The sequence below is a fragment of the Dictyostelium discoideum genome (assembly GCF_000004695.1).
Source record: "Dictyostelium discoideum AX4 chromosome 1 chromosome, whole genome shotgun sequence".
In the NCBI taxonomy this organism is placed as follows: domain Eukaryota; phylum Evosea; class Eumycetozoa; order Dictyosteliales; family Dictyosteliaceae; genus Dictyostelium; species Dictyostelium discoideum.
Genome location: NC_007087.3, coordinates 974,016 through 1,001,569, shown reverse-complemented (window position 1 = coordinate 1,001,569; position 27,554 = coordinate 974,016). Strand labels below are relative to the sequence as shown.

Here is a 27,554-nt window from a genome sequence, read left to right as displayed (position 1 = left end):
TTTTTTTTTTTTTTTTTTATTATTATTAAAAATAATAATATCAAATGGGAGGAGTGTGTTGGTGTTGTTTGAATGATGATGTTGGTTTGAATGATTTTCTTACAATTACAATTATTATTATTATTATTTTTATTTTAATTTTTATTTTTATTTTCACACACAACACAAATTTGGAAAGAAAAAAAAAAAAAAAATATGATAATTAATTTTAATTTAAATTGAAGTGAAAAACCAACCAATTTAAAAAATTAAAAAAAAAAAAATTTTTTTAAAAAAAAAAAAATTAAAATTTAAAAATTTAATTTTTAAGATTAATCACCCCCAAAAAAAAAAAAAAAAATAAAAAAAAAAAAAATAATAATATATATGATCACTTAAAAAAGGAAAAAAAAAAAAAAAAAGTGTGGTAAAATAAATGCACCCCAAACCGGTGTGGCCTAGTGTGATTATTGAAGAAAAAAAAAAAAAAAAAAAAAAAAAAAAAAAAAAAAAGAAATAAAAATAAAAACAAATAATTTAAATAGAAATGAGTGCCCCTTGTGGTGACATAATTAACAAAACAAATAATAAAATAATAAATAATGATGATAGTTATGACGAAAATGAGTATTCTAACCCACTATTGAAGTATACAAACCTATTGACTGTGATTCCTTTAAATTATTAATTTCCTGTTAAAAAAAAAAAATAAAAAAAAAATAAAAAAAAAATTAAATTATTATTTATTATTTATTTATTTTTATTTATTTATTTATATTTATTTAATTATTTAATTATTTAATTATATGATTGGAAAATATGACAAAATGTATAAAATCAACCGAATTTTATGGTTTTGATCTAATGAAACATATACAAAAAATAATAATAATAATAATTTTTTTAAAAAAAAAAAAAGTAATAATAATGATATAATAATAATTTATTAACAATAATAATTTTAAAAAAATTAATTAAATAAATAAATTAAAAATAAGAAAAAAAATAATTGGGAATAATAAAAAAAAAAAAAAAAAAAAAAAAAAAAAAAAAAAAAAAAAATTAAATCAATGTGAATTAGTGGGTGTGGTTATTATGTGAATGTATCAATCCCTAATAAAAAAAAAAAAAAAAAAAAAGAAAAATAATAATAATAATAATAATAATAATAATAATAAGACAAAAAAAAAAAAAAAATCCCAACCACTTATACAAATATATATAAAATAAATAAAAATACAATAGCCAATTAAATAAACCTATAAATAATTATTTCCAAAAAAAAAAAAAAAAAAACCACACCAATTTTGGTAGTAAAATTTTGCCATTATTGTTAATTTTGTGTAAAAATAAAAAATATGAATGCAACATGTTTTTTATTTTAATTATTATCATTATTTTTTTTATTGTTTTTAAAATCTATAATGGTGTGTTTTAACAGTATTACTATTATTATTTTAATTTATTATTATTATTATTAATTTTTTTTTTTTTTTTTTATTATTATCATCCGCTCATAGATTGGTGATTGTTAAACACAATGTGAAGGTGTGTGTGTGTGTGTGTGGAATTGAAATAATTACAATAAATAATATTTTGTTTTTCTTTTGAACCACCTATTTGTCATTTATACAGGTGATTTTTCCTTTTTTTTTTTTTTCCCTTTTTTTTATTTTTTTTTTAGTGTGATTATTAATTGAATTTACACCAAGTAGATATAATAATTTTTTTTTTTTTTTGGGGGTTGGTGATTGTATCTCCTTTTTTTTTTTTTTATTATTATTTAAATTATTTTTTTTTTATTTTTTTTTTGAAAATTGATTTCTTTGTGTGAATCTTACTTGACACATGCTTTTTAAATTAAAATTTTTTTTTTTTTTTTGAAACTATTTAATTTTTATAAATCAAAAAAGAAAAAAATAAAAATAAAAAAAATAAAAATAAAATAAAATAAAAAAAGAGACAAAGATGAGATTTTAAAAAAAAAAAAAAAAAATTAAAAAAAAAAAAATAAAATAAAATAAAAATAAAAATAAAAATTTGATGATCAAAAATAAAATGACATTGGTAGATGAAAAGACTTACTTTAAATTATTATTATTTTTGTTTTGTTTTTATTATACTTTGTTTTGTTTTGTTTTGTTTGTTTTGGGAAAAGCTAAATATAATAATTTTTTTTTTTTCTTTCTTTTTTTTTTTTTTTTTTTTTTTTTTTTTTTTTTTAAATATTTATTGTTATTGATATTTGATGAGGTATAAAATCTGAAGTAATATTACAATTTACTATTTTAGGCTATAAATTAAAAAATAGTAGGGTTTGATTTTATATATAAAAAAAAAAAAAAAATAATAATAAATAAGAAAAAAAGAAAAGAATAAATAGAAAAGAAGAAATTGTTTATATTAGCTATTATTGAATTAAATGTAGAGTATTAGCTGTTGTTATTATTTATTATTATTATATTATTATTATTATTATGATTATTATTATTATTATTATTATTTATTATTTATTATTTATTATTTATTATTTATTATTTATTACTACAGTAGCACACACACACAAACACACAAATTTCGAAATATTTACTGGAATCGACAAGTATACAAAAAAAAAAAAAAAAAAAAAAAAAAAAAGATAGATAGATAGATAAATAAATAAATAGAAAAAAAAAAAAAAAATTATTTAGGTTTTTTTATTTTTTTTAATATGAAATGCGCTGATGTTATTATATCCAAAAAATGAATAATTATTGGGTAAATATTTTTATTTTATTTTTTTTTATAATTATTATTAATTCGCGTTTTTAATTTTTGGTATGGTTTGTATAAATATTTGTTATTATATATATATTTGGTATTATTTAGTATTATTACAAATTTATTATTATTATTATTATTATTATTATTATTATTATTATTATTATTAATATTAATATTATTTTTAATGGTACAGGTTTTATTTTATTTTTATTTTTTTATTTTTATTTTATTTTTTTATTTTATTTTATTTTTTTGAAATAAAATAATTGGAAATAAAATAATTTTACTATAAAAAGGTGTGATGCTATAAATGATTTTTTCGATAAAATGTGATATAAAAAGTATTTTACAATATACAAAAAAAAAAAAAAAAAAAAAAAAAATAGAAAAGTAATGTTACAAAAAAAAAAAAAAAAAAAAAAAACAAAAAACAATATAATGAAAACGAAAAAAAAAAAACTGGATACCAAATCGTATTCAGAAAATATCTCTTTTATATGTGTATTTGTGATGGGTGTGTGTATTTATGTAGTTGGTTGAGGCGAGAAAAAAAAAGATTTTTTTTTTTTACTTTTTTTTTTTTTAAAAAAATTTATTTTTTTTTTATTTTTATTTTTTTTATTTTTTTTTTTATTTTTTTGATTGTTTAAAAAAAAAAAATAAAAAAAATAAAAAAAAAAAAATCTTTCTTTTAAATATGAAAAAAAAAAAATAAAAAAAAATAAAAAAAAAAAAATAAAAAGTAAAAAAAAAATAAATTTAAATAATTTAATCAAAAATTTTTAATTAATTATTCTTGCAATGGTCACTACACATACAGATTCTATGAAAAAAAAAAAAAAACCCTTGAGAAGCACCCCAAATTTTTTATTTTTTTCTTTTTATTCCTGATTGTGAGAAATGAACAAATCTCTTTTTTTTAGATTTATTTTTTAAATTCACAAAGAAAATTTTCAAAAAAAAAAAAAATTTTATGATGTTTATATCAACACTATGTCGTGCCAGGATATTGATCATCAAAATTGGTTTTCGGGGTAAAAATTGAGTTTTTTTATTTTTAGAATTATTTTATTTTTTTTGAATTTTTTTTTAAAATTTTTATGCGCGGATCTATTAAAATCTATACAAAAACAATAAAAGACGAAAATTTTTTACCCCCAATCCCCCCCAGTGTTTGTTTCGAAATAAATTAATTGAATTTAAATTTTCTATTTTAAGAAAAAGAAATCTACCATTAAAATAGCAAATTTAGAATCATTATAATATTAATATATTTTAACCTAATAATATGGTTTTATAATAATAACGAAATTATAAAATTAGTAGTAGATCTACCCTTAAACACTTCAATATTTGTTAATAATAATTTTTTTATTATTACTTTAAAAAAAAAAAAAATTGAAAATCACAATTTTAACCTCATCTTTAAAATCTACTAATAATTTTTTCTTGTTTTTTCAAATTTAATCCTTATTTTAACAAATTTTTTTAAAAACCAGGATTAATTACGACATAATACCATAATTCTAAATTTTTATTATTCATTTAAAAAAAAAAAAAAAGAAATAAATTCCGGAATAAAATAAATTCTATTTCAAATTCATTGAAATTTACACTGTTTCGGTGACTATTATCAAAAAAAATAAAAAATTTAAAAAAAAAAAAAAAAAAAAAACAATTCAAAAAAAAAAAAAAATCAAATTCACCACAATTTGCCTAAACCACAAAAATAAAAATTTAAATTATCCTTGAAATTTAAAACAAAAATAAAAAAAAAAATAAAAAGACTTTCTAAAAAAAAAAAAAAAATTAAATTAATAAATATTTTAAATTTACATTAAATTTATTTTATTTTATTTTATTTTATTTTATTTTATTTTATTTTATTTTATTTTAATAATTATAATAATAATAATGTTATGATTGATTTTTAAAATGTGATTTGGAAATTTCCATTAATTGATCTAAAATCTTCTTTGGTGGTGTTATGAATGTTCCTAAAGTGGGTTCGCCACATAATGCGCATTTTTTATTTTTTCTATTATGAGTTAATGCGCAATCTTCACAAAAGAAATGTTTACATTTTGTTTGAACAGGATCAACATATTGTTTTTTACATATAAAACATGCGAATGGGAATTGTTGTTGTTCTTTGTCATCGTCATTGTTTTTATTATCATTATTATTATTTTTTATACCATTAATATTATTTAATCTTTTTTGTTTTTGTTCTTCTTCATATTCTTTATCAATTTGCCAACCAGATTTATAATCACTACGATCATGTAAAAATTTACAAGCATCACCAAATGTACATTGACCAGTTTGTTTATAATCTTTACATACATCAGGTTGATGATCAATTCTATTCGATAGTTTAAAGGTAGTTGATGTTTTCATTGGTCCTGCTTTAACACCACCACCTTTATAAGTTAAATCTGATTTCTTTTCAACAAATGTAGAGTATGATTTCATACCTCTATAAATTCCATCATCATTATTATCACTACCACCACTACCTTCACTATTACTTATGTTATCATTATTATTATTATTATTATTATTATTATTATTATTATTATTTCTAGATGATGATAATACAACTTCTTTTTTAAATTCTTCCTCTTCATTCATATATTGTGTTGATGATAATTCTGCTGAATTAATTGACGAACCTGCATTGCCTGATGAATCATATGAGAATTCATTCTTTTTCTATATAATATATTTATATGGTATTATTAAAATATATAGTTAGTAAGTTATATATATATATATATTAAATGTGGATGTGATAAGTGAGAGAGAGAGAGAGAACTTACATCTTGTTTTGTTGTATATTGGTTTATTTTTGATTTTAATTTCTTTTTATCTTTTTCTTCATTGCCATCTTCATCTTCTTCATCCGCATTATTTGATGTGTTTAATATTAAATCATCTGACCTTTTCCTTATATTTCTTTGTTTGTTTGGTTTTTTAAATATACATTTTATTGTTGGATTTTCTGTATTACTTTTATTATCAATTTTATTTATCTCATTTTCACTTTGTATATTTTCATTATTTTTATTTGTTGATTCTTCTTTTTCCATTTTTGAAATTTTAAAAATGAAAAAAAAAATAAAAAATAAAAAAAAAAAAAATAAAAAAATTTAAAAAAAAAATAAAAAAATTTAAAAAAAAATAAAAAAATAAAATTAAAAATAAAATTTAAATTATAATAATAGTAAAGGAAAATATCAAATGGAATTCCAGATTCGGGAATTTTCTTTCAGAGGTCATTAAATTTAAAAAATAAAAGTATCCAAAAAAAAAAAAAAATAAAATATTAGTATTAAATAAATTTTATTAGTAATAAATAAATTTTATTATATTATTAGTATTAAATAAATTTTAACGAAGGTAAAAAATAAAATTAATTTAATAAAATTTAAAAATTCTAATATATTTTCTTATTTTTTAGTATTAATTAAATTTTAATAAAAAATGCCATTTTTTTTTTTATAATAAGTTTCATTTTTTTATAAATTTTATAAATTTTATTTTTTTTATTTTTTTGTTATTATTAATCTTATTTTGTAATAGTTTTTATTAATTTATAAAATAGAATTACAAACTTTTATTAAAATTTAATATAATTAATTATATTTTAACATTTTACTAGGTTTTTTTTTCCATTATATTTTTAATTATTAAAAAAGAAAAAAAAAATTATTAAAACACAATCTTTCGATAAAATAAAAAATCAAACCCAAACCACAGATTTTAACCATATTAATTCTTTTTTTTTTGTTTAATTTTATTTTTTTTTTCATTTTTTATTTTTTTATTTTTTTTATTTTTATTTTTAATTTTATTTTTATTTTTTTAAATTTTTTTTTTTTCAGATCTTAAGAATCTTTAATTGTTTTCTTTAAATTGTTTTAGTAAATAGATAGATTGGAAAATCTTAAATCCAATGTAAAAATAAAAAAAATTAAAAAAGGGGAATTATCTATGTGAAAATACACAGAAAATTGAATGGAAAATTTTATTTTCTTTTAATACCGGAACGAATACTGGATTCGTTATTAGGTTTTTTTTTTATTTTTTTTAATTTATTATTTAAATATTTTTTTTTTTTTTTTATTTTTTTTTTTTCATTTCCGTTTAAAGTTGATTAATTAATTTTTTTTTTTTTTTTTTTTTATATTTAAAAATCAAAAAAAAAAAGAACAAATAATAATAAAAATAATAAATAATAATAATAATTATAATAATAAAAAAATCTTGTAAATAAAACAAAATAAAAAAATAATTAATTATTAAATAAAAAAAAAAAAAAAATAAAAAATTAAATAAAAAAAAAAAAAAAAAAAATGGAAATTATAATTAATAATTTAACAAAAAAAATATTAAAAGATTATTCATTAATTAAAGAACCAATACAAAGAATTATACCATTAAATAATTGTAATGAAAATGAAAAAGTTTTTTTTAAAGTTTGGAGAAATAAAGTTATTAGAGGTGAAATTTTTTATCATCTTCGTTTATATTCAATTCATTTTTATCAAAGAAAGTTTAATGTTGAATCATTGGAAGGATTTAAATATAAAGATTATTTAAAGGATTTAATATATGATGTGGATAGTGAAAAATATGAATATGATAAAGTTGTACCATCACAAATACCATCGTCTATATCATCATTAAACTTCGATTTTAGATTCAATCAAATGATTAGAATTGGCTCAATCTCTGAAAATATTACAAGTCTTTCATTTGGTTTCTACTTTAATCAACCGATTACCCAAGGAATGCTGCCATCGAATTTGGCCATTTTGAAATTTGGTGACTCGTGGAACCAGGTCATTGAAGAGGGAGCACTCCCAAACTCAATAACTTCGTTAACCTTTGGCAAATATTATGACCTTCCAATTGGGTCGGGAAGTGTACTACCGGAAAAATTGAAATATTTACAATTTGGGTGGAAATATTCCCAAGAATTGAAAGTGGGTGTTCTCCCACACGGTTTGGAAGTATTGAAATTGGGAGACACATTCAACAGTACCATAGAATGTAATACATTACCAGCCACTTTAAAAGAGCTTTATTTCGGACACGCATTCAATCAAGAGATTTTAAAAAATTCTTTACCAGAGGGGTTGGAAACACTTGCATTCGATGGCCATTTTAAAATGGATTTACCACCTGGAATTTTACCACAATCATTATTGAATTTAACATTTGGTTACTTTAATCAAAAATTATCAGTTGGTTCATTACCTTTAAATTTAAAGAAACTTTATTTTAGACATAATTACAATCACCAATTCACCAAAGGAATTTTACCAAACTCTATTGAAAATTTAGAATTATCCCATTCCTACAATAAACCAATTGAACCAAATGTATTACCAACATCATTGAAACATATTCAATTTGGGTATGAATTTAATACACCATTGGTTAAAGGATCGTTACCTGAATCTTTAACATCCTTAAAATTTGGCCACGATTTTAATAAGGTAATTGAAAAAGATGTAATTCCAAAATCAGTAAAAGTAATTCAGTTTGGTTTAGATTTCAACCAATCTGTATTACAAGAGGATGATGATGGTGGTGGTGGTACTACAAATATTTTACCAGAATCATTGGAAGAGTTAATTTGTGATAATTTCAATTTCGGTGAAATTCCTAAATCAGTTAGAAAGCTAAAATTAAATCATTATTTCGATCAAATTATCGAACCTGGTTTCATACCAGACTCAGTGAAATCAATTGAATTTGGTTATTATTTCGACCAACCAATTGAATTAGGCGCACTTCCAAATTCTTTGGAATCATTAATATTTGGATTTAATTTCAATAGAGAGATATTGGTTGGTTCTCTTCCATCTAGTATTGAATATTTGGAATTTGGATACCGTTTTAATAAACAATTACCAAGGGGTACACTTCCAAGTAAAAAATTAAAATCAATTAAATTTGGTGCTTGTTATGATCAAGTATTTAATAATAGTTCAAATATTTTACCAGATAGATTGGAATCAATTCGATTGGGTGAAAAGTATAATCAAATTTTATATTCAATTAATTTACCTTCAAATTTACAATCAATCTCTTTTGGTATAAATTATACTCAAATTTTAAATGAATCAAGTTTACCATCATCCATAAAATCAATTTCAGTTGGTTCTGGTTGTCCAATAATTGAATCATTACCAAAATCAATAACAATGTTATCTTGTTTTAATAGTAATTTTAAATTCCTTTATAAAATTGATATTAATCGTTTTTATCATTATATTAAAGTTTTAAATGGTTCATTACATTTAAATAGATATTAAAAAAAAATAAAAAATAAAAAATAAAAAATAAATAAATAAACCAATCCAATTTTATTTAATTTATAAGTAATTTGACCATTTATTTATTTAATAGATACTTGTGATATGTTTTATTATTTTTTATCTGTATTTTTTTTATTTTTTTTAATTCCAAAATAGGTTAAAGATATTTGATCAATTCAATTAAGTTTGTAAAAAGTAAATTAATTTTTAAAAAAAAAATAAAAGAAAATTAAAAAAAAAAAAATAAAAAAAAAAAATAAAAAAAAAAAATTTTAATTTTTTTTTGGGGTTGTGAAGTGCATCAAATTAATTTTTTTTTTTTTATTTAATTTTTTAATTTTTTTTTTTTTTCATAAATTTTTTTTTTTTTTTTTTTTTAATTTCATCAAACTCTCCCACTTTTATTAAATAATAATAATACATACAAATATATTTACACATATATATAAATAATGCAATCTATTGTAAAAAAAGATTTGGATTTACCAACATTAAGAAATGAATCAAGTAATGTTAAAGGATTATCACATCCAGTTGAAAGTATTCAATTAGATGTAAGTTGTTACAATATATACTGGACACTTTTTTTTTTTATTTTTTTATTTATTTTATTTATTAATTTAATTTATTTAATTTAGCAAGGTAAAACAGAAATAAAATTAAAAAATTTTGCAATGAAAAATGTTTTTGGTACACATATGGTTATGAATAATGAAATTGAAAAACAAATTTATTCACAATTTAAAAGATTACCAACTTTACAAAGTTCAATGGTTGGTTTAGAAACAATTTTAGGTTTAGATGAAGATTTCGATTTTGGTGATTATCTTTGTGGTAAGTTTTTGCCTATTTATTTATTTTTAATTTTATTTATATATATATTTTTATTATTTAATATTAAATACTAAATAAATAAATTAACAAATAAAAAAATAAATATTTTTAAACTTACAGATCCAGCCACATCAGAAGCACCATTACCACAATTACATACATCTATGGAGCATAGACTTGGTATGACTAGTTCCAAGAGTATTTTATAGATAAATTATCCATTCATAAATATATAAAACCGCACCACCACCATCATCATCATCGTCATCACCACCACCATTACCAAATATTGTCATTATAATAAATCAGCATTACTTAAAAAAAAAAAAGAAAAGAAAAAAAAAAACTTGGAAGAATTTCAACACCACCCAATAACAATAATAAAAATAACAACAACACAACAAAACAATATAATAGTAATAATAATAAATAAATAAAGGCAACATGTAAATTTTGTTAAAAAAAAATATATATTATGTACAAATTAAAGGAAAGTATATTTAGTTCTTTCTTTCTTTTTTTTTATTTTATTTTTTTTCTTCTTCACAAACGTTGTATTATAAAGGTGAATTTATTTCTACAAAATTTCATAGGTTCATCTCTTTGATTTGAAATTATAAATTTATCATTGTATGAATTTTTTGAATGAATTCCTGATGATAATAATAATAATAATAATAATAATTGAGATATGTTAGTATTTGTTGTTTTACGGTAAAAGTTTTTATAAAAAAAAAATAAAAAAAAAAAGTAAAATACATACTTAATGAAAGGATGAATCTATCATGTTTTATAAATTGAATATTTCCTTTTTGCTCCAATAAAACGAATGCTAACTCTTGAACCCTTTTTTGTTGAGATTCATTTTTTAAATCACTTTTTTTTTTTTTTTTTTTTTTTTTTGGTTAATAAATAAAGAGTAAGGGTGTATATATTTGACCTATTATTATTTATTAATGATATTTATATACATACATTGGTTTTGATAAAGTTGATTGTATAAATCTACATCTATACATTACAACGCCTTTAATGAAAATCATAATTTTATTTAATGCAATAGGAGTATTAAATAAATTTGTAGTTTTAGGATCATATTTACTATCTATTATTTGATAATTATCATTTTGACTCGAAATAGAAGTTGTAGTTGTAGTGGTTGCTGTAGTTGTAGTTTTATTTTTAAAAGAAGAGGAAGGAGGAGGAACATCCATATTTTCAACATAATCATCTAAACCATAATTATTAAGATCATCTGCAATTCCTAATTTATTAATTTTATTAATTCCTTCAATGCTTGGAATAGGATCACCATCAATATCATAATCTACATCATTGTTTTTATTATTATTATTATTATTACTATTATTACTATTATTACTACTGCCACTAAATGTTGGTAATTTAATATTTTCACTATGATTATATGCTTTTAAATTTGAATGATAAATATTATTTGAATCAATTATTTCTTGTCTATCATTGTTTTCATCAATATCATCATCAAGCATCCTATCGCCAAAATCATTGTCTTGTTGTTGGTGGTGTTGTTCTCTTTCATTTAATAAATTTTGAACTTGTAATTCTGAATCTGAATCGTGTCTTTGTTGATCATTGAATTGAATATCTGAGTGTGATAAGTCATCTAAAAATACACCTCCATCTGATGCATCATAACTTTTTGTCATATCATTGGTACTTGTATTATTATTATCATCTCCAATACGATGTAAACCAACAAATTCTATATCATCATCATTATCTTCCTCATCATCTTTAATTGTTTTTTTTATTCCTTCATTTTTGTTCATCACTTAATATATATTTTCTTTTTTTTATTTGTTGATAAACTGAAAAAAAAAAAAAAAAAAAAAAAAAAAAAAAAAAATAATTTCATTTTCATTATTTTTCATTTTTTAACATTCAATTTATTATTTTTTTATTTTTTTATTTTTAATTTTTTAACAATAATTTTATTTTATTTATTTTTAATATGAATTTAGTTTATAAAAATAGAACACATTTTCAAAAATACACAAAATGATATAAAATATAAAAAAAATGAATGTAATCATTGTTCTGTTTTTTTGAATTTTCTTTTTTTTTTTTTTTTTTTTTTTTTCCCAGTTTTATTTTTTAAATAAATATAAATAAATATCTTGCATTTTAGTTTTTTTTTTATTATATAAGTTTTTATATTGTATTATTATTTTTATTATTAAATTATTTGATTAAAATAATTCATTTTTCCAAACTGGAGTCTCGTTTTTATTGTATTATGTACATGTTTAATATTATTATATAGATATTGTTTACTCATTTGATTTATTATTTATTATTATTAATATTATTAATTTTTATTATTAATTATTAATTATTAATTATTATTATTATTATTATTTAGTTTGTTTTTTTTTATAAAAATTTGTATTTAAAAAACAATCAATTGAACAATAAAATTGAATTTCTCTTCCTCCAGATGATGATTCTCTTTTTTCATATCTTATAAGGTCACCAACTCTTTCATCACAGCCATTACATACGACCGATGAACTTTTGATAACATTATCGATTACACCTGCATACTCTAGTGCTGAATATAATACTCTTTTTGCATTTGAAAAACTATTATTGTCATGTTGAATTGGGCAAATTGAAAATATTAATTCATCTAAAATAATAATTAATTAATTAATAATAATAAAATTAGTTTATATGAATAAATAAAAGAAAATAAACAAGTATAAATAATAATAATTATTTACTTTTTATATATATATGATATTTTTTAAAAGAATCAGGACACCTATTTCCTAAACAACGAGTACCAAATAAATAAGGGAAAATAGCAGCTCTGTAACTAATTGCCAATTCACTTTCAACAAGTTCTTCTTGTTGTTGTTGTATTTGTTGTTGGTATTGTTGTTGTTGTTGTTGTTGTGGTACTTGTTGTTGGTATTGTTGTTGTTGTTGTTGTTGTTGTTGTTGTTGTTGTTGTTGTTGTTGTTGTTGTTGTTGTTGTTGTTGTTGTTGTTGTTGTTGTTGTTGTTGTTGTTGTTGTTGTTGTTGTTGCTGTTGTTGTTGTTGCTGGGGTTGGGTAATTGTATTTACACTTTGTGATTGTTGTGATTTTCTCAAATCCATTTGACGATTAAATTGAACTAATTGAGTTTGAACAAACTGTAACGGTGACATTGGATCACTTGGTGGATGTGATAATACTCGTGTATGTAGTACTTGCTTTTGTTCAGTAGTTAAAGAGTTAAATATATGTATAAAAGGTTGTGGTAATTGTTGATATAGGTGAAGTAATTTTGAATGATTAGCCTGTTGTTGTTGTTGTTGTTGTTGTATTAATTGCTGTTGTTGTTGCTGTTGTTGTTGTTGCTGTTGTTGCTGTTGTAATAATCTTTTTTGGATGATTGCAAGTTGATTTTGTTGTTGTTGATGTTGCAGTAGCTGTTGATTTTGTTGATTTTGTTGATTTTGTTGATTCTGTTGATTTTGTTGATGTTGTGGTTGTTGTTGTTGTTGTTGTTGTTGTTGATGTAAAAGTAGGTGTTGCTGTTGTAATTTTTGATATTCTATTTGTTTTTGTTGGTGTTGATTTTGTTGTTGAACTAAAAGTTGTCTTTGTTGTTCAATTTGAATTTGTTGTTGTTGTTGAAGTTGTCTTTGATGATATCTTTGAATCTCAATTTGATTCTGTTGATGTAGCTGTTGTAATTGTTGTTGTTGATGTTGTTCCTGTTGTTGTTGTTGTTGGAATAATTGTTGCTCCAATTGTAATTGCTGTTGTTGTTTTAATCTTTGAGAATCAATAAATCTTAATTGTTGTGCTTGTGGTATTTGTTGTTGTTGTGGTTGGGGTTGTTGTTGGGGTTGAGGTTGTTGTTGTTGTTGAAGTGGTGGTGATGAGGGTGTTTCTATTTGTAGTAGTGGAGGTGGAGGTGATAATAATAATTGTTTTTGTTGTTGTCTTGTTATTATAGGTGATGATTGTTGTTGTTGATGATGATGATGATGATGTTGTTGTTGATGTTGTTGTTGTTGATATTGTTGATGTTGTTCTAATTGTGGCGAAGTTGTAGGTGAAATATCATCATTATCGTTACTACTATTATTACTTGTTTGTTGATTATCAAATGTATTGAATTCATCTTTTCTTTTTCTTTTTTTAAAACCTTCAACAGTTTCATCACTACTATTACTTGTACTATTACCATTATTACTATTATTATTAATGTTAATATTAATATTATTGCTGTTGCTATTATTTTGAGGTGAATTTTGTTGGGATGGTTTTATATTATTAACTTTTCCAATATGATTTAGTTCTGCTATAGAGATTGATTTTTTAAATTCCAATTTTAAAGCAATAGAAATTTCAACAAAACATTCAATTGAATGTAGAATTGAACCATTTAAATTATTTGGATCATTATTTGTTAATGATTTATTACAAATTGGACATTTCTTTAAATTCTCTTTAATTTTATTTATATTATAATATTTATTTATAAAACTATTATTTAAATTATTATTATTGCTATTATTGCTATTGTTATTATTATTAATATTTATACTACTATTACTATTACTATTACTATTGCTATTATTTAAATTTAAGCTATTATTGATATCTCCACGTGTCACTATTTTAGCCATAATAAAATATTTTGATGATACATAGGTAATAATAATAATAATAATAATATTAAAAAATAAAATAATCAATAGTATTTTTTTTATTCTTTATGTTTTCCCTCTTTTTTAAACTTTTCTTTTCTTTTCTTTTTTTTTTTTTATTTTTTTTTTATTTTTTTTTTTTTGTGTGATTAAGAGGCGGTATATTGTTGCCAAATTATGGTATGAGATTTATAAATTTTTTTTTTTCATTTTTTTTTTTTTTTTCACCTGTTTTTTTTTTTTTTTTTTTTTTTTTTTTAATTTTTTTTTTTTTTTTTTTTTTTTTTTAAACTAATCTAATTCTGGCAACCGAAGATGTTTCTTTTCTCTATTAATTCACCACAAAACCAACCAAATTATAATAACGATAAATTTAACGATAATTTATTAGTATATTTAATTCCAGCATTAATTTTTTTACTATCTTTTTTTATTTTAATTTATTTTCGTAAGAATATACGTGTTCAAATTATTTTTATTGTTTATTTAATTTACAGATTAACTTTTGTTGATAATAATTTTTATTTATGTACATATAATAATAATAATAATAATAATAATAATAATAATAATAATAATAATAATAATAATAATAATAATAATAATAATAATAATAATAATAATAATAATAATAATAATAATAATAGTAATAATAATAATAATAAAATAAATTATAAATATTTTAAATTGCCAAATCAATGTATACATTCAAGTTTATTAAATACAAGTAAGAATATTTTATCACATCCAAATTTTTGTTTCAATGTACCTTTAGGTTTATCAACAAATGAAGATAATTGTAATAATAATAGAATTTGTTATAAAAGAAGAGATGATGAAGGTTATAATAAATTTTCACCAACATTTGAAACTGATTGTGGTATCGAATTGGAATTGGATGAAAATACTTCAAGTTTCTATGATTTACAACAATTAAGAGAAATAACAACAACAACAGAAAAAACAAATAAATTCAATTACATAATAACAAAACCAATTGTAGATAATTTAGATAGAGATGGTTATTTTATATTTATGATACTTTATTTAATATTTATGAAAGAGATTATATACAATGACAATGATAATAGAAATCCTTTGAAAAAAAGAATACTATCATTCATCATATTTGCTTTACTTTTCTCAATTACAAGTATACTTTTCATTGCAATAAAACAGAAAAAGGATGAACTTATTAAAGTGGGAACTGAAGATGATGAATTATTTTTACAATCTGTTAAATCTGAATTAAATAGAGCAAATTAAGTTATATTTTTACCACCTATAAAAAAAGAAGAGTATCCATTTTTTTTTTTTTTTTTTTTCTTTTCTTTCTTTCTTTTCTTTTTATTATTTTTATTATTATTATTAACATGTAAATAAATAAATAAATAAATAAATAAATAAATAAATAAATAAATAATTAAATAAAAATTAATTAATAAAAAAAAAAATTAATTTTTAATTATTTATTAGTTGCAATTGTTAAGTTTTTTTTTTTTTTTTAATTTTTAATTAATTATTTATTTTATTTTATTTTTTTTCCAAAATTATAATTTAATAATTTTAATTTATTGAACAAAATGAGGAATTTGAAGAAGAGTTTTGAGAATTTTCACCTTTTTGAATAAATTTAAATAGTGGATCTTCATCAAATACTTTTGGAGTTTGTAAAATAGTTTCATTTGAAATTGGTGATTGAAGTTTATTGATTGGATTTGTTTTATCGTTATTATTATTATCATTATTTTTTAAAGATAAAAGATAATTTATAATATTTGGTTTGAGTGGTTTTGGTTGATTATATAAAATATAAAATAATAAAAGTTCACTATAATCTTTTGCTTGACATTTAACATGACCATATAATGAGAATTTATTTTTATTATTATTATTATTATTATTATTATTATTATTATTATTACCATTTTGATTATTATCATAATTTATAACACAATCAATATATAAATCAATTTTTTGAGGCATTTTAAAATGATATCTGGTTATTGAAAATGTTGCATATGTATTTATTTCATTATCATTATCATTTAAATTTAATTCTTTTTTAATTTCATTTTCAGTTCCTTTAATTGTAAAACAATTTAAATAAAAATTATTATTGTTATTGTTATTATTGTTTTCTGGATTTTTAATTTCATTAACTATGAAATCTTGATCTTGATATTTTATCCATAAATGATGATTATTTAAAAATGAGAAATCTTTTTTATCAATATATTGCTCTTGAACTAATTGAGTCAATTCTAATTCTTCTTTTTCTAATTGAAGTAATGTTGCATCATCAACTTCAAATTGATAAATTATATAGTTATCCAATTCTTCTTGTTTTAAACTATCCACAAATTCTCTAATCTTATTATTATCATATAAATCATATGCAATATATGATTGAATCTTTTTAAAATTTACAAACATTTCTTTTTTTTTTTTTTTTTTTTTTCAATATCTAAAGTGTTACTATTAAAGAATTTTTGACTTTTGACAAGCATTTAGATATTTTTTTTTTTTTTATTTCAAATATTATTGAAAAAAAAAAAAAAAAAAAAGAAAAAAAAAAAAAATAATTTGAAAATTTCGCTCGTGGTTAAAAAATCAATTATTTGTGAACCACCAAAAAAAAACAAAAAACATTATTATTTTTGAAACAATTATCATAAAATAAAAAATAAAATTTTGTTTTAAAAAAGAAAAAAAAAAAAACCAAAAATTTAAAAAAAAATATAAAAAAAAAAATTTAATCACCCCACTTTTTTTTTTTTTTTTTTTTTTTTTCTTAATTATATTTTTTTTATTTTTTTATTTTTTTTTTAATCAATATCAAATTTAATAATGAAAACCAAAATTTTATTATTAAATTTTATTATAATATTTTTTTTAATAAATGTAAATTTAGCAATTAAAAAAGATTCACCATTTAAAGAAATTCAAAAAAATAATAATAATAAAAAAGAAAATCATGATGCAATAAATTATTATGAAGATGAGGATGGATTTGATGTAACTATAAAAGATTGTATATCAATATTAGTACCATATGGAAAATGTACCAAAATCAAATCACCCTTTAAAAAATGTCCATATAAATCAATATTCATATCATCAAATTCAACAACACCCATAATACCTAATAATAATTATAATAATAATAATAATAATAAAAATAAAAATAATGGTAGTAATCAATATATAATTAATTTATTTGAAAATTCAAAATGTTATGAAAAAGTTAACAGAAATAAGAATAAAATATTTAAAAATTTTCATGAAGAAAAGAATTATAAAGAATCAAAAAAAAATGAATTAATAATAAATTGTAAAGATAAAAAATTAAATAAATTTAATAATAATGAAATTAGAGTAGTATGTCCAATTAGTTCAAAATTTGATTCATCAACATCTTCAATTTCAATTAATACATTGGCAATTCTATCACTTTTATTTTTAATTTTTATAAATAAATTAATAAATTAATAAATTAATAAATTAAATCTGTAAAAAAAAAAAAAAAAAATTTTATTATTTTTTGGTGTATTTTAAGAAATATTTTTTTTTTTTTTTTTTTTTTTTCCTCTATAATTCATTTATTCAGAAAAAGAAATAAACTTTTAAATATTTTTATTTATTAAATTTTGTAATATATTTTTTTTTTTTTTATTTTTTTTTTTTTTTTTTGTAAATATTATTTATTAATTTTTTTAAATTGTTTTAATGGTATTATTTTTAATATTGGTTCAAGTATTGTTTTAATATTATTATATTTATGATTAAATAAAAAATTATTATTTTCATTGAAAACAAAAACAAATTTTAATTTTAAAGATTTTAAAGGATCATAGAGTACATTTGATGGGTTTGAAAGTCCAATTACTAATATTTCTAAATTTGGGAAATGTTCATCTATATTTAATAAACCATCAAAAAATGGGGGTAATATTAATGTTTTTAAACCTATTGGTATTGAATTTGTAATGATGTTTTTAGTGAAAATTGAATTTGTGCAACCAAAATTTAAATGCAATAATGAATTTGGTAATTGAGTAATGTAGATTATTTTATCAAATGAATCATTTAACTTTAAAGATGTTAATGATTTTACCATTGAAATTGGTGTTATATCATCTCTACAATCTTCATCCAATTTAACAATTGTTGGAATTCCCGCAATATTATTGTTATTATTATTATTAGGTTCACTACTATGAAATAGATTAAACAATAATGGATATTGTAAATTGGTTTTACAAATTATTAATTTTAAAGATTCTGGAATGAATTTATTTTTTCTCCATTTTATTGATCTTTCCATTATATCATTTTCAACCTTTAAAATATTTGATAGCGAAGATAGTTTATAATCTATTGGATTTCTAATAACAACTGATAATATTGTTAAGTTTGTGTGTGATGGTGTTAAAACACCTTTGATTAAAACATCCATATATAAATGATGTTCACCAAGTTTTAAAGTTTTTAAAGTTATTGGTAAAGATCCTTTTATTAAAGTTGGTTGATACTTTTTCAATAGTATACGATTATTTGAAATTGTGTCTTTAAATGAAAGGTATTCTAAATTCTTTGGTAAAACATCTGGTTCAATTATTTTATTATAATTACATAATTTTAACTTTATAATTGATGTAGGAAATGAATTTTTTTTAATATCTTTATCTTTACCAACTTCAAGTGTTAAATATTTTAACCTTTGTGGGAAATTTTCTTTTTTAATTAAATGATTTTTTGGCCATTTTATATTCAACCTTGTTAAACTCTCATTTAAAAATAAATTTGGTAAAATTGAATTTCCATAATAATTCAATGAAGTAATTGTTTTTGGTAAATACAATGACGATTCTTTTCCATGTGTATCATAATTATTAGTATTACTTTTGTTTATATTACTACTACCAATAGTTAGAGATTTTAATGTTTTTGGGAAAATATTTGAATTTAGTAGTAGGAAATCTGAAAAATCATTTTTAAATTCAACATTTTTAATACCTTCTGGTATTGAATTTTCATTAATTGATGAATGAAAATCTTCACCAAATTTTACAATTTTTAAATTTTTAAAATTTTTAAAATATTGATTATTTACTGGATAATTTAATATTACATTCTTTTCCCCAATTTTATTATTATTTCTATCAGTTTCAAATTGAAGATATGTTAATGATGTTGGGAACGAACATGGTTTAATAAAGAAATTGAAACCACCATTTATTTCTAAACTTTTAATACAAGGTGGTAAACAATTTTCAAAATAATTATTAAACATATCACCTTCATATCTAAATAGGTTTTTATCCATTACTTTTTTAAAATCCAATACAACATGATTTAAATAATTTTTATATTTATATTTTTCCATTTCATTAATTGAATAAAATGTAAATTTACCAAGATGATTATTTAAAATTTTAATTTCTGAAATAATTTCACCCCTTAAAACTGAATTTCTCCAAATTTTAAAAAATGGAATTGAATTATCAATTTCATTATTATTATTATAATTATTATCATTTTTTGAAATAATTTGTGTTGGTGGCGCTATAATTATTGTTTTTGAATTTTCTAATTTTGGTTTAATTAATTGATTTTTATTATTTCTAAGAATATCTAAACATATTATAAATATTGGTAAACTTGTAACATTTGATGATGGTGTATTATAATCATTTAATAATTCATTAAACATTGGATCTCTAAAACTATAAACAAAATAATTTTTATTTGGTTTTTTTCCTCTATTAGTTGTAATTAAATTTTTTAACATTTCATATAAATTCATTATTTCAATTGTTTTTAAACCATATTTTAATTTTTTTTCTTTTTGAGTATCATTTTCAAAAACTAAAATTTTAGTTTTTAATTAAATTAATATATTTCTTTTTTTTTTTTTTTTTTTTTTTTTTTTTTTTTTTTTTTTTTTATTTTTTTTTTTTTTTTAAAATTAAAAAGATTAATAAACTTACGATTTAAAGGTGACAAAAATGGTTGAAAAAATTTTTCTAAAGATTCAATTGTAATAAAAAGACCATTATCACTAATAATTTTAAGTGAATTTGTTGTTTCAATATCATTTTTACTTATAATCCAAGAAAATAATATTTTCTCCATTTTTATTTTATATTTTTATTGTTATTAATAATTATTTTTTAAATTTTATTTTTAAATTAACATTAAAATTTTATTTTTAAATTATTATTTAAATTTTATTTTTTTTAATTTTAATTTTTGATGACTATTTATTTTTTTTTTTTAGATATTTTTAGAAATTTAAATTGATATAGATTGTTTTAATTTTTATTACTTATCCAAGTAATATTATTATTTTTATTGTTTGCTTGTTAAATTTTTTTTTTTTTTTTTTTTTTTTTTTTTTTTTTTTTACAACAACCAATAACAAAAATTAAAAAATTAAATATGAAACCACTTTAATTTCAAAAAAAAAACAAAAATAAAAAAAAAATAAAAAAAATAAAAAAAATAAAAAAAAAATAAAAAAAATAAAAAAAATAAAAAAAAAATAAAAAAAAAAAAACAATCATACCCCCAATCAATAAAATAAAAGATACAACACAATTTCAAAAAAATAAAAATAAAAGTAAAAAAAAAAAAAGAAAAAAAATGGAAAAAACTAATATATAAAAATAAAATTATTTATTATCGGAAAATTCATTTAAAATTGATTTTAGTTGTGTTGGTTTAACAATTTTTAAGATTGGATTATAAAAGATTTCAGAATGGTTGTTATTATTTAAAAATTGATTGTTTGAATTAAATACAACTATAAGTTTTAATTTTGATATCATTTGATTTTCATTTAATATAATATTTGAAGGATTTGAATTTCCAATTACCAATAATTCCAATTCTGGTAAATGTGTTTGAAAATTTAAAGGTTCACTATAATTTGGACTTAAAGCTAAACATTTCAAACCAATTGGTAAACAATTTGAAAGATCATAATTATAATTTGATTTTTCACAATCAAATATTAAATTTTTTAAAGAATTTGGTAAAACTTTTGGAAGGAATGGTGTATTATATCTACCTTCAAATTTTAAAGTAGTCAAAGTTTCTGGAAAAGATTTACTAGTTAAATTTGCATTGAATGAATCTGGTAGTGATATATAGACACATTTAGAATGTGAAGATTTTATAAATGTATCTGATATTAAAGAATTTTGATAACCAGTACCGCCAATAGACGGTAAAATCTTAATATGAGTACATGGTAAAATTAAAATCATTTCAGGATAATTTAAAACTGTTTTACATGTAAACTTTTTAACTGATGGTAGTAGAATTGATTTTTTTCTCAAAAAATGTGAAATTCTATCACCTAAATTTTCAATTGGTTTTTTATAATCAGTTTTATAATCAAATATATAATTTGGACAAATTGAAATTTTAGTTAAGGATTTATGATGTTTTGTAATTACACCTTTAACTAAAATATCCAAATGAAGTTGATACTTTGATAATTTTAATGTAGTTAATCCAGTTGGAAGTGAACCTTTAACTAGAACTGGTTGACTTCTTTTGAATGGTTTAGAGATTTCTTTTCCTTTTATTTTTTGGTAACCTTGGAATGATAGATATTTTAAAGAATCTGGTAAACAACCTGGTTCAATGGTTTTGATGTGGTTAACTGAAATTGTTAGATGGGTGAGATTTGGTGGTAAAACACCTTTACCAATTTCATTATAATAACCACTTAGGTTTAATTTTTTCAATTGTTGTGGAAAGAAACATTTCTTAACTTTATTCATATTGAATGTTGAATATGGCCATTCAATTTCAAGGTGAGTTATACTTTCTGGTAAAATTCCAACAGTCGTAAGAGAAAGGTTTCTAATGTAAAGTTTTTCCACTGGTGGTAAAATTGACTTTTCTTCTGGAAATACTGTGGAATCAATTTGTCTAAAAATATATAACGATTTTAAAGATTTTGGAAACATTTTAATATCAATTGGGCTTCTTGCTAAAAAGATTGATCTGTAATCAACAATTTCCACCCCCTCTGGTATAGAATCTAGATAAATTTTTGAATTGTAATTATCAGGAAAAATTAATTTTTTCACAGGATTCAAATCATCAAAAAGTGTATTTAAATTTGCAAAACCAACTGGAACATTTAAACCTATTTTTTTAACACCAGGTTCGAAATTTTCTCTATTAAAATTTAATTTCAAAATTGTCGATGGTAATGATGATGGTCTAATATATTTATTAAATCCACCATTTATCTCTAATATTGTAACACTTGGTGGTAATTTATACTCTAAATAATCATTTAATTCTTCAGCAATTAAATCCTCATTTTCATCGGATGAAAAAATAAATTCCAAATGTGTTACATACTGTTTAAATATATATTCATCAAATTTTTCAATTGAATTAAATGTAAATTTCTTTTTATAATGATTATTAATCCTACCAAGTTCTAAAATTATACATTTTTTTATAATAATATTTCTCCAAATTTTAAAAAATAATAAACTATTATCAACTTTTTCATTTTCATTTAAATTTATATTTTTTTCATTATTATTATCATTATTATTATCAATATTAACAATAATACTATTATTATTATCATTATCATTATTATTATTATTATTATTATTATTATTATTATTATTATTATTATTATTATTATTATTATTATTATTAATATTATTATTATTATTAAAATTAAATTTTTTTCTATTTCCATATTTATAATTATAAATTGATTGGATATATTTTAGTTGATAATCTAAAGATCTATTTTTTATTAATAACATTCTATTATTTCTAATAATATCTAATGTTTTTAAAAGTGGGAAATCTTGAAGTAATGCTGTACCACCTTTTACAATTGGATCCACATTTTTACTTAATGCTGGATGTTTAAAATTATATACTATATCAGATTTTTCATCACGTATAGTTTTAAGTAGCTCCTTTAGTGACGAATTACGTAAATGTGTTATTAGGCCTTCACATAACCCATAGTATAATTTTTCTTTATCAATATCTCCATATAAAACTTTTTGAAAATAATATTAATATATTTTTATAGAAAAATAAAATAAAATAAAATAAATAAAAAAATAAAAAAACTTACTATATCTTAATGAATCAATTGAAATATGTAAACCATGATTTGATAAAATTTTTAAATTATCCAAAACTACACTATCCCTTTCTTGTAATAACCATTCAACCAAACCTCTTTCCATTTTTATTTTATTTTTATTTTATTTATTTAATTTTATTTTTATTTTTATTTTTGTTTTTGTTTTGTTTTTGTTTTGTTTTTGTTTTTGTTTTTGTTTTTGTCTTTGTTTTTGTTTTTGTTTTTATTTTATTTTATTTTATTTTATTTTATTTTATTTTATTTTATTTTATTTTATTTTATTTTATTTGTTGGTTTTATTTTATTTGATTTGATTTGTTTTATTTTATTTTTTTTTTTTTTTTTTTTTTTATTTTATTTAATTTTATTTTATTTAATTTTATTTTATTTTTTATTTTTTTTATTTTTTTCTTCGATTTGATTTGATTTGAGTTGGTTTTTTTTTTTTTTTTTTTTTTTTTTGTTTTTTTTTTTAATATGAAAATTTTAATGAAAATAAAATATAAATTATAAATTATAATCTTAGGTATTGAGGCTGGGACAATGGTGATGTTAAAGAAAAGAAAAAAATTAAAAAAGAAAAAATTAAAAAAAGAAAAAAAAAAATTATAAAAAAAAAAAAAAAAAGAGGAAAAAAAATAAAAAAAAAAAATAAAAAAAAAGATTAAAAAAAGATCTTTTTGGTGGGGAAAAAAAAAATTCGTAAAAAAAAAAAAAAAAGACAAAAATCTGACCTAAAAAAAACCATAGTTTTAATCGCCAGACATCAAAAGTCAAAAAAAAAAAAAAAAAAATTAAAAAAAAATTAAAATAAAAAAAAAGATTTTTTTTTTAAAAAATGATTATCATAAAAAAATTTTGTTGACCAATCAATTGATTACTTAAAAATTTATAAAAAAAAAAAATAAAAAAACAGTTTGATAATCAAATTCCTTAAAAAGTACAAAGGATATGAATTTTTTAGAATCTTTTTTTTTTTATTAAAAAAAAAAATCCTTTTAAAAAACCAAATATTGAACCCATAATTGTTTTAGAAATTTTTTAAATAGGATAAAAATATTTTAAAAGATCTTATAATCTTTTTTTTTTTTTTAGAAAATCTTTTTTTTTTTTTTTTTAATGATACTTTGTGAGTTGTTTTGAGAATAAAAAAATAATAGAGTTTTAAAACTTTACCATAATAAAAAATAAAAAAAAAAAAATTTGGAAAATTATAATTACTTTTATATTAATTTATTTAATTTTTGATAAAAATAAATTCTTTAAATTCTTTTTTTTTATAGAATGATTAAAAATTTTTATAAAAGGTTGAAGTTTTAATATATTATCATTTATAAATTGGATATTTGTGTTGAATACAATAATTTCTTTCAAATTAGTTGTTGTTGTTGTTGTTGTTGTTGTTGTTGTTGTTGTGGGTAAAACTAATTTGGGTGTTGCATTTCCAACAACAAGGGTTATTAGATTTGGAAATGAAGATTCAATATCAATTTCATCATGAAACAAGTTACTTAATATTAAGGTTTTCAAACAGGGAAAAAAGGTATCAAGTGGTACATTACTCATTGAGAAAAAGATATCATTTGTTAAATCTAAAAATGTTAAAAACTGTGGAAAGAAACCTAAACCATCTATATTATGACCGTCTAAAGTAAGAGATGTAACTGCGTTTGATGGCCATGCTGTTGGGTTAAAATTTAAAATATATTTAAAATAAAGAGATTTAACACTTTTTGAAAACTCTTGGAATTGTGGATTGAAGCTAAAGAATTTAACCTTTGTAAATGGTAAAAATCGTATTATTTCTGGATGGCAATAATCATCAATTGAGCCAACAAACTTTTTTACAGATGATGGTATAAAAAATTGTGTTTTTAATTTTTGAAGTTTTTCTTTATTCTTTTGATTCATACTTGATACACTTTCACCATGAAGTTGGAGTGGTTTAAAATCAAATATTGAAATACTTGTTAAAGAGCTATGAGATGGTGTTAGTATACCTTTGACAAGAATATCTTGATAAGGTTGATTCCTTGAAAGTTTTAATGTTTTTAGCCCAATTGGAATTGAACCTTCAATAAGGAACTCGTATTGTAGTTTTAAATTATAATTAAATATTAAATTATTAACTATTGAAAATAATGATGAAATTGAAAATGATGATTCGCTATTTGAAAATTCGTCATCCTTACTACTCTTTTGATTAGTAGCAGTAACAACATCACCTTGAAAAGAAAGATATTGTAAAGATTGTGGTAAACAACCTGGTTTAATTGGTTTTTTATAGGTAGTACATAATGTTAAACTTGTGAGTGTTGGTGGTAATATACCCTCTCTAATTTCATTTGAATATCCACCAAGATTAAGTTTTCTCAATTGTGGTGGTAATATACCTTTTTCAATCAAACATTCATCATTTGTATAAACATTATGTGCATTACCTAAATATAATTCAGTGATTGATTCTGGTAAAAAATTTGGTCTTAAAATTGATACCAAATCAAATGATAATTCCTTAATTGTATTTGGTAATAAACATATTGAGTCTTCATAAAAATCCAAAGACAATTTCGATGGTAACTTTCTTTTAATTTCTAATGTTTTTACAGTGTTTGGTAAATTATTAAATGTTATAAAGCTAAATGATCTTTCCTCTAAATTAAATTCATAATTCACATAATCAACTCCATAAGGTATCAATTGTTCACTATTACTTATTACATATGCACTCTTTTCATTCTCTAAAAATACATTATTATTATTATTATTATTATTACTACTATTATCAATGATTTTATTATTTTTAAATTGGATCAAGTTACAAAATTTTGTTGATTTTAAGTAGTCAGATTGTTTTATAAAGTTCAATACTTTTACAGAACAAGGTATTGACGAAGGTCTGATATATCTACAATAACCATTACTAAATTCTTTATTTAAATCAATAATATTCAATACTGATATTGAATCTGGTAAATTATTTTCTAAATAATCATTTATTTCCATTGTTTCATGTTGGTAATTGAAAACTTCATTATTTCTTTCACCACCACCAATTTCCAATTGTACATTATATAGATATTCTTTAAAAGGGTATGCATCCAATTTGGAAATTGATGAAAATATCATTTTAAATTGATGAATTTTAAATAATTTCATATATTTTAAAATTTCATTTCTAATAATTATATTTCTCCAAATTTTTAAAAATAAATTACCACTATTATTGTTATTATTTTTTAATAATGTATCTTTTTTAATTAACAAATTTTTATTGTTATCAATAATATGAAAACAAGAATCTAATATATTGGATTTTGAATCCAACATTTCTGTTTTCATTTGACTATTTTCAGTGGTACGATTTTTTGAATTGAAACCATTGTTTACTTGTTTAATATGTTTTTTAAATATTAAATGTGTGCGATTATAAACAAAATTACAACAAATTATATTTGTATTTATATTTTCATACATTTCAAACAATGATTGTAACTGACTTAATAATTCATTATTTTCAATTTCTAATTTTAATGATTCTTTAAAATCAATTTCTTTTTCATTTAAAAAAATGGTTTTTGATTTTTTATTTAAAAATTTTAAAAGTGATTCAATTGTAATATGTATACCACTATCTGATATCTTTTTTATTGATTTTATTATTCTTTCTCTAATAAAAATATCTTCACCTTCTTTTAAAATCCATGATATTAAATTTTCTTCCATCCTTAATTTATTAATTTTGTTTTTTTATGATTAAAAAAAAAAAAAAAAAAATGTAAAAAAAAAAATTAAAAAAATTAAAAAAA

At 19.1% G+C, this 27,554-nt stretch overlaps 12 protein-coding genes across 12 annotated transcripts; 5 read left to right on the top strand and 7 right to left on the bottom strand.

Annotated features, from left to right (window-relative positions):
- Window positions 1-526: 526 nt before the first annotated feature.
- On the top strand, window positions 527-667 carry DDB_G0268370 (hypothetical protein; the record flags this gene model as incomplete). The annotated part of the gene is made up of 1 exon (XM_642277.1): window positions 527-667. One exon carries the CDS (start codon window positions 527-529, stop codon window positions 665-667), a length of 141 nt encoding a protein of 46 aa, XP_647369.1.
- Window positions 668-4,659: 3,992 nt separating this feature from the next.
- Window positions 4,660-5,834, bottom strand: rnf113 (RING zinc finger-containing protein; the record flags this gene model as incomplete). Its single annotated transcript, XM_642275.1, has 2 exons — window positions 4,660-5,457; window positions 5,565-5,834. The coding sequence occupies 2 exons, from the start codon at window positions 5,832-5,834 to the stop codon at window positions 4,660-4,662; spliced, it is 1,068 nt and encodes a 355-aa protein (XP_647367.1).
- Window positions 5,835-7,100: 1,266 nt separating this feature from the next.
- DDB_G0267868 (hypothetical protein) lies at window positions 7,101-9,071 on the top strand (the record flags this gene model as incomplete). The annotated part of the gene is made up of 1 exon (XM_642274.1): window positions 7,101-9,071. One exon carries the CDS (start codon window positions 7,101-7,103, stop codon window positions 9,069-9,071), a length of 1,971 nt encoding a protein of 656 aa, XP_647366.1.
- A 455-nt stretch (window positions 9,072-9,526) lies between these two features.
- Window positions 9,527-10,117, top strand: DDB_G0267866 (proteasome maturation factor UMP1 family protein; the record flags this gene model as incomplete). The annotated part of the gene is made up of 3 exons (XM_642273.1): window positions 9,527-9,628; window positions 9,713-9,908; window positions 10,029-10,117. 3 exons carry the CDS (start codon window positions 9,527-9,529, stop codon window positions 10,115-10,117), a joined length of 387 nt encoding a protein of 128 aa, XP_647365.1.
- Window positions 10,118-10,451: 334 nt separating this feature from the next.
- DDB_G0268366 (hypothetical protein) lies at window positions 10,452-11,719 on the bottom strand (the record flags this gene model as incomplete). The annotated part of the gene is made up of 3 exons (XM_642272.1): window positions 10,452-10,561; window positions 10,672-10,784; window positions 10,884-11,719. The coding sequence occupies 3 exons, from the start codon at window positions 11,717-11,719 to the stop codon at window positions 10,452-10,454; spliced, it is 1,059 nt and encodes a 352-aa protein (XP_647364.1).
- A 585-nt stretch (window positions 11,720-12,304) lies between these two features.
- Window positions 12,305-14,576, bottom strand: DDB_G0268364 (hypothetical protein; the record flags this gene model as incomplete). The annotated part of the gene is made up of 3 exons (XM_642271.1): window positions 12,305-12,579; window positions 12,674-14,395; window positions 14,435-14,576. 3 exons carry the CDS (start codon window positions 14,574-14,576, stop codon window positions 12,305-12,307), a joined length of 2,139 nt encoding a protein of 712 aa, XP_647363.1.
- A 336-nt stretch (window positions 14,577-14,912) lies between these two features.
- DDB_G0267864 (hypothetical protein) lies at window positions 14,913-15,863 on the top strand (the record flags this gene model as incomplete). Its single annotated transcript, XM_642270.1, has 1 exon — window positions 14,913-15,863. The coding sequence occupies one exon, from the start codon at window positions 14,913-14,915 to the stop codon at window positions 15,861-15,863; it is 951 nt and encodes a 316-aa protein (XP_647362.1).
- Window positions 15,864-16,163: 300 nt separating this feature from the next.
- Window positions 16,164-17,033, bottom strand: DDB_G0267862 (hypothetical protein; the record flags this gene model as incomplete). Its single annotated transcript, XM_642269.1, has 1 exon — window positions 16,164-17,033. The coding sequence occupies one exon, from the start codon at window positions 17,031-17,033 to the stop codon at window positions 16,164-16,166; it is 870 nt and encodes a 289-aa protein (XP_647361.1).
- A 414-nt stretch (window positions 17,034-17,447) lies between these two features.
- Window positions 17,448-18,089, top strand: DDB_G0267860 (hypothetical protein; the record flags this gene model as incomplete). The annotated part of the gene is made up of 1 exon (XM_642268.1): window positions 17,448-18,089. One exon carries the CDS (start codon window positions 17,448-17,450, stop codon window positions 18,087-18,089), a length of 642 nt encoding a protein of 213 aa, XP_647360.1.
- Window positions 18,090-18,297: 208 nt separating this feature from the next.
- Window positions 18,298-20,735, bottom strand: DDB_G0268362 (hypothetical protein; the record flags this gene model as incomplete). The annotated part of the gene is made up of 2 exons (XM_642267.1): window positions 18,298-20,468; window positions 20,591-20,735. The coding sequence occupies 2 exons, from the start codon at window positions 20,733-20,735 to the stop codon at window positions 18,298-18,300; spliced, it is 2,316 nt and encodes a 771-aa protein (XP_647359.1).
- Window positions 20,736-21,274: 539 nt separating this feature from the next.
- DDB_G0267858 (hypothetical protein) lies at window positions 21,275-23,848 on the bottom strand (the record flags this gene model as incomplete). Its single annotated transcript, XM_642266.1, has 2 exons — window positions 21,275-23,655; window positions 23,734-23,848. 2 exons carry the CDS (start codon window positions 23,846-23,848, stop codon window positions 21,275-21,277), a joined length of 2,496 nt encoding a protein of 831 aa, XP_647358.1.
- Window positions 23,849-24,978: 1,130 nt separating this feature from the next.
- On the bottom strand, window positions 24,979-27,471 carry DDB_G0267856 (hypothetical protein; the record flags this gene model as incomplete). Its single annotated transcript, XM_642265.1, has 1 exon — window positions 24,979-27,471. One exon carries the CDS (start codon window positions 27,469-27,471, stop codon window positions 24,979-24,981), a length of 2,493 nt encoding a protein of 830 aa, XP_647357.1.
- Between the last annotated feature and the right edge of the window lie 83 nt (window positions 27,472-27,554).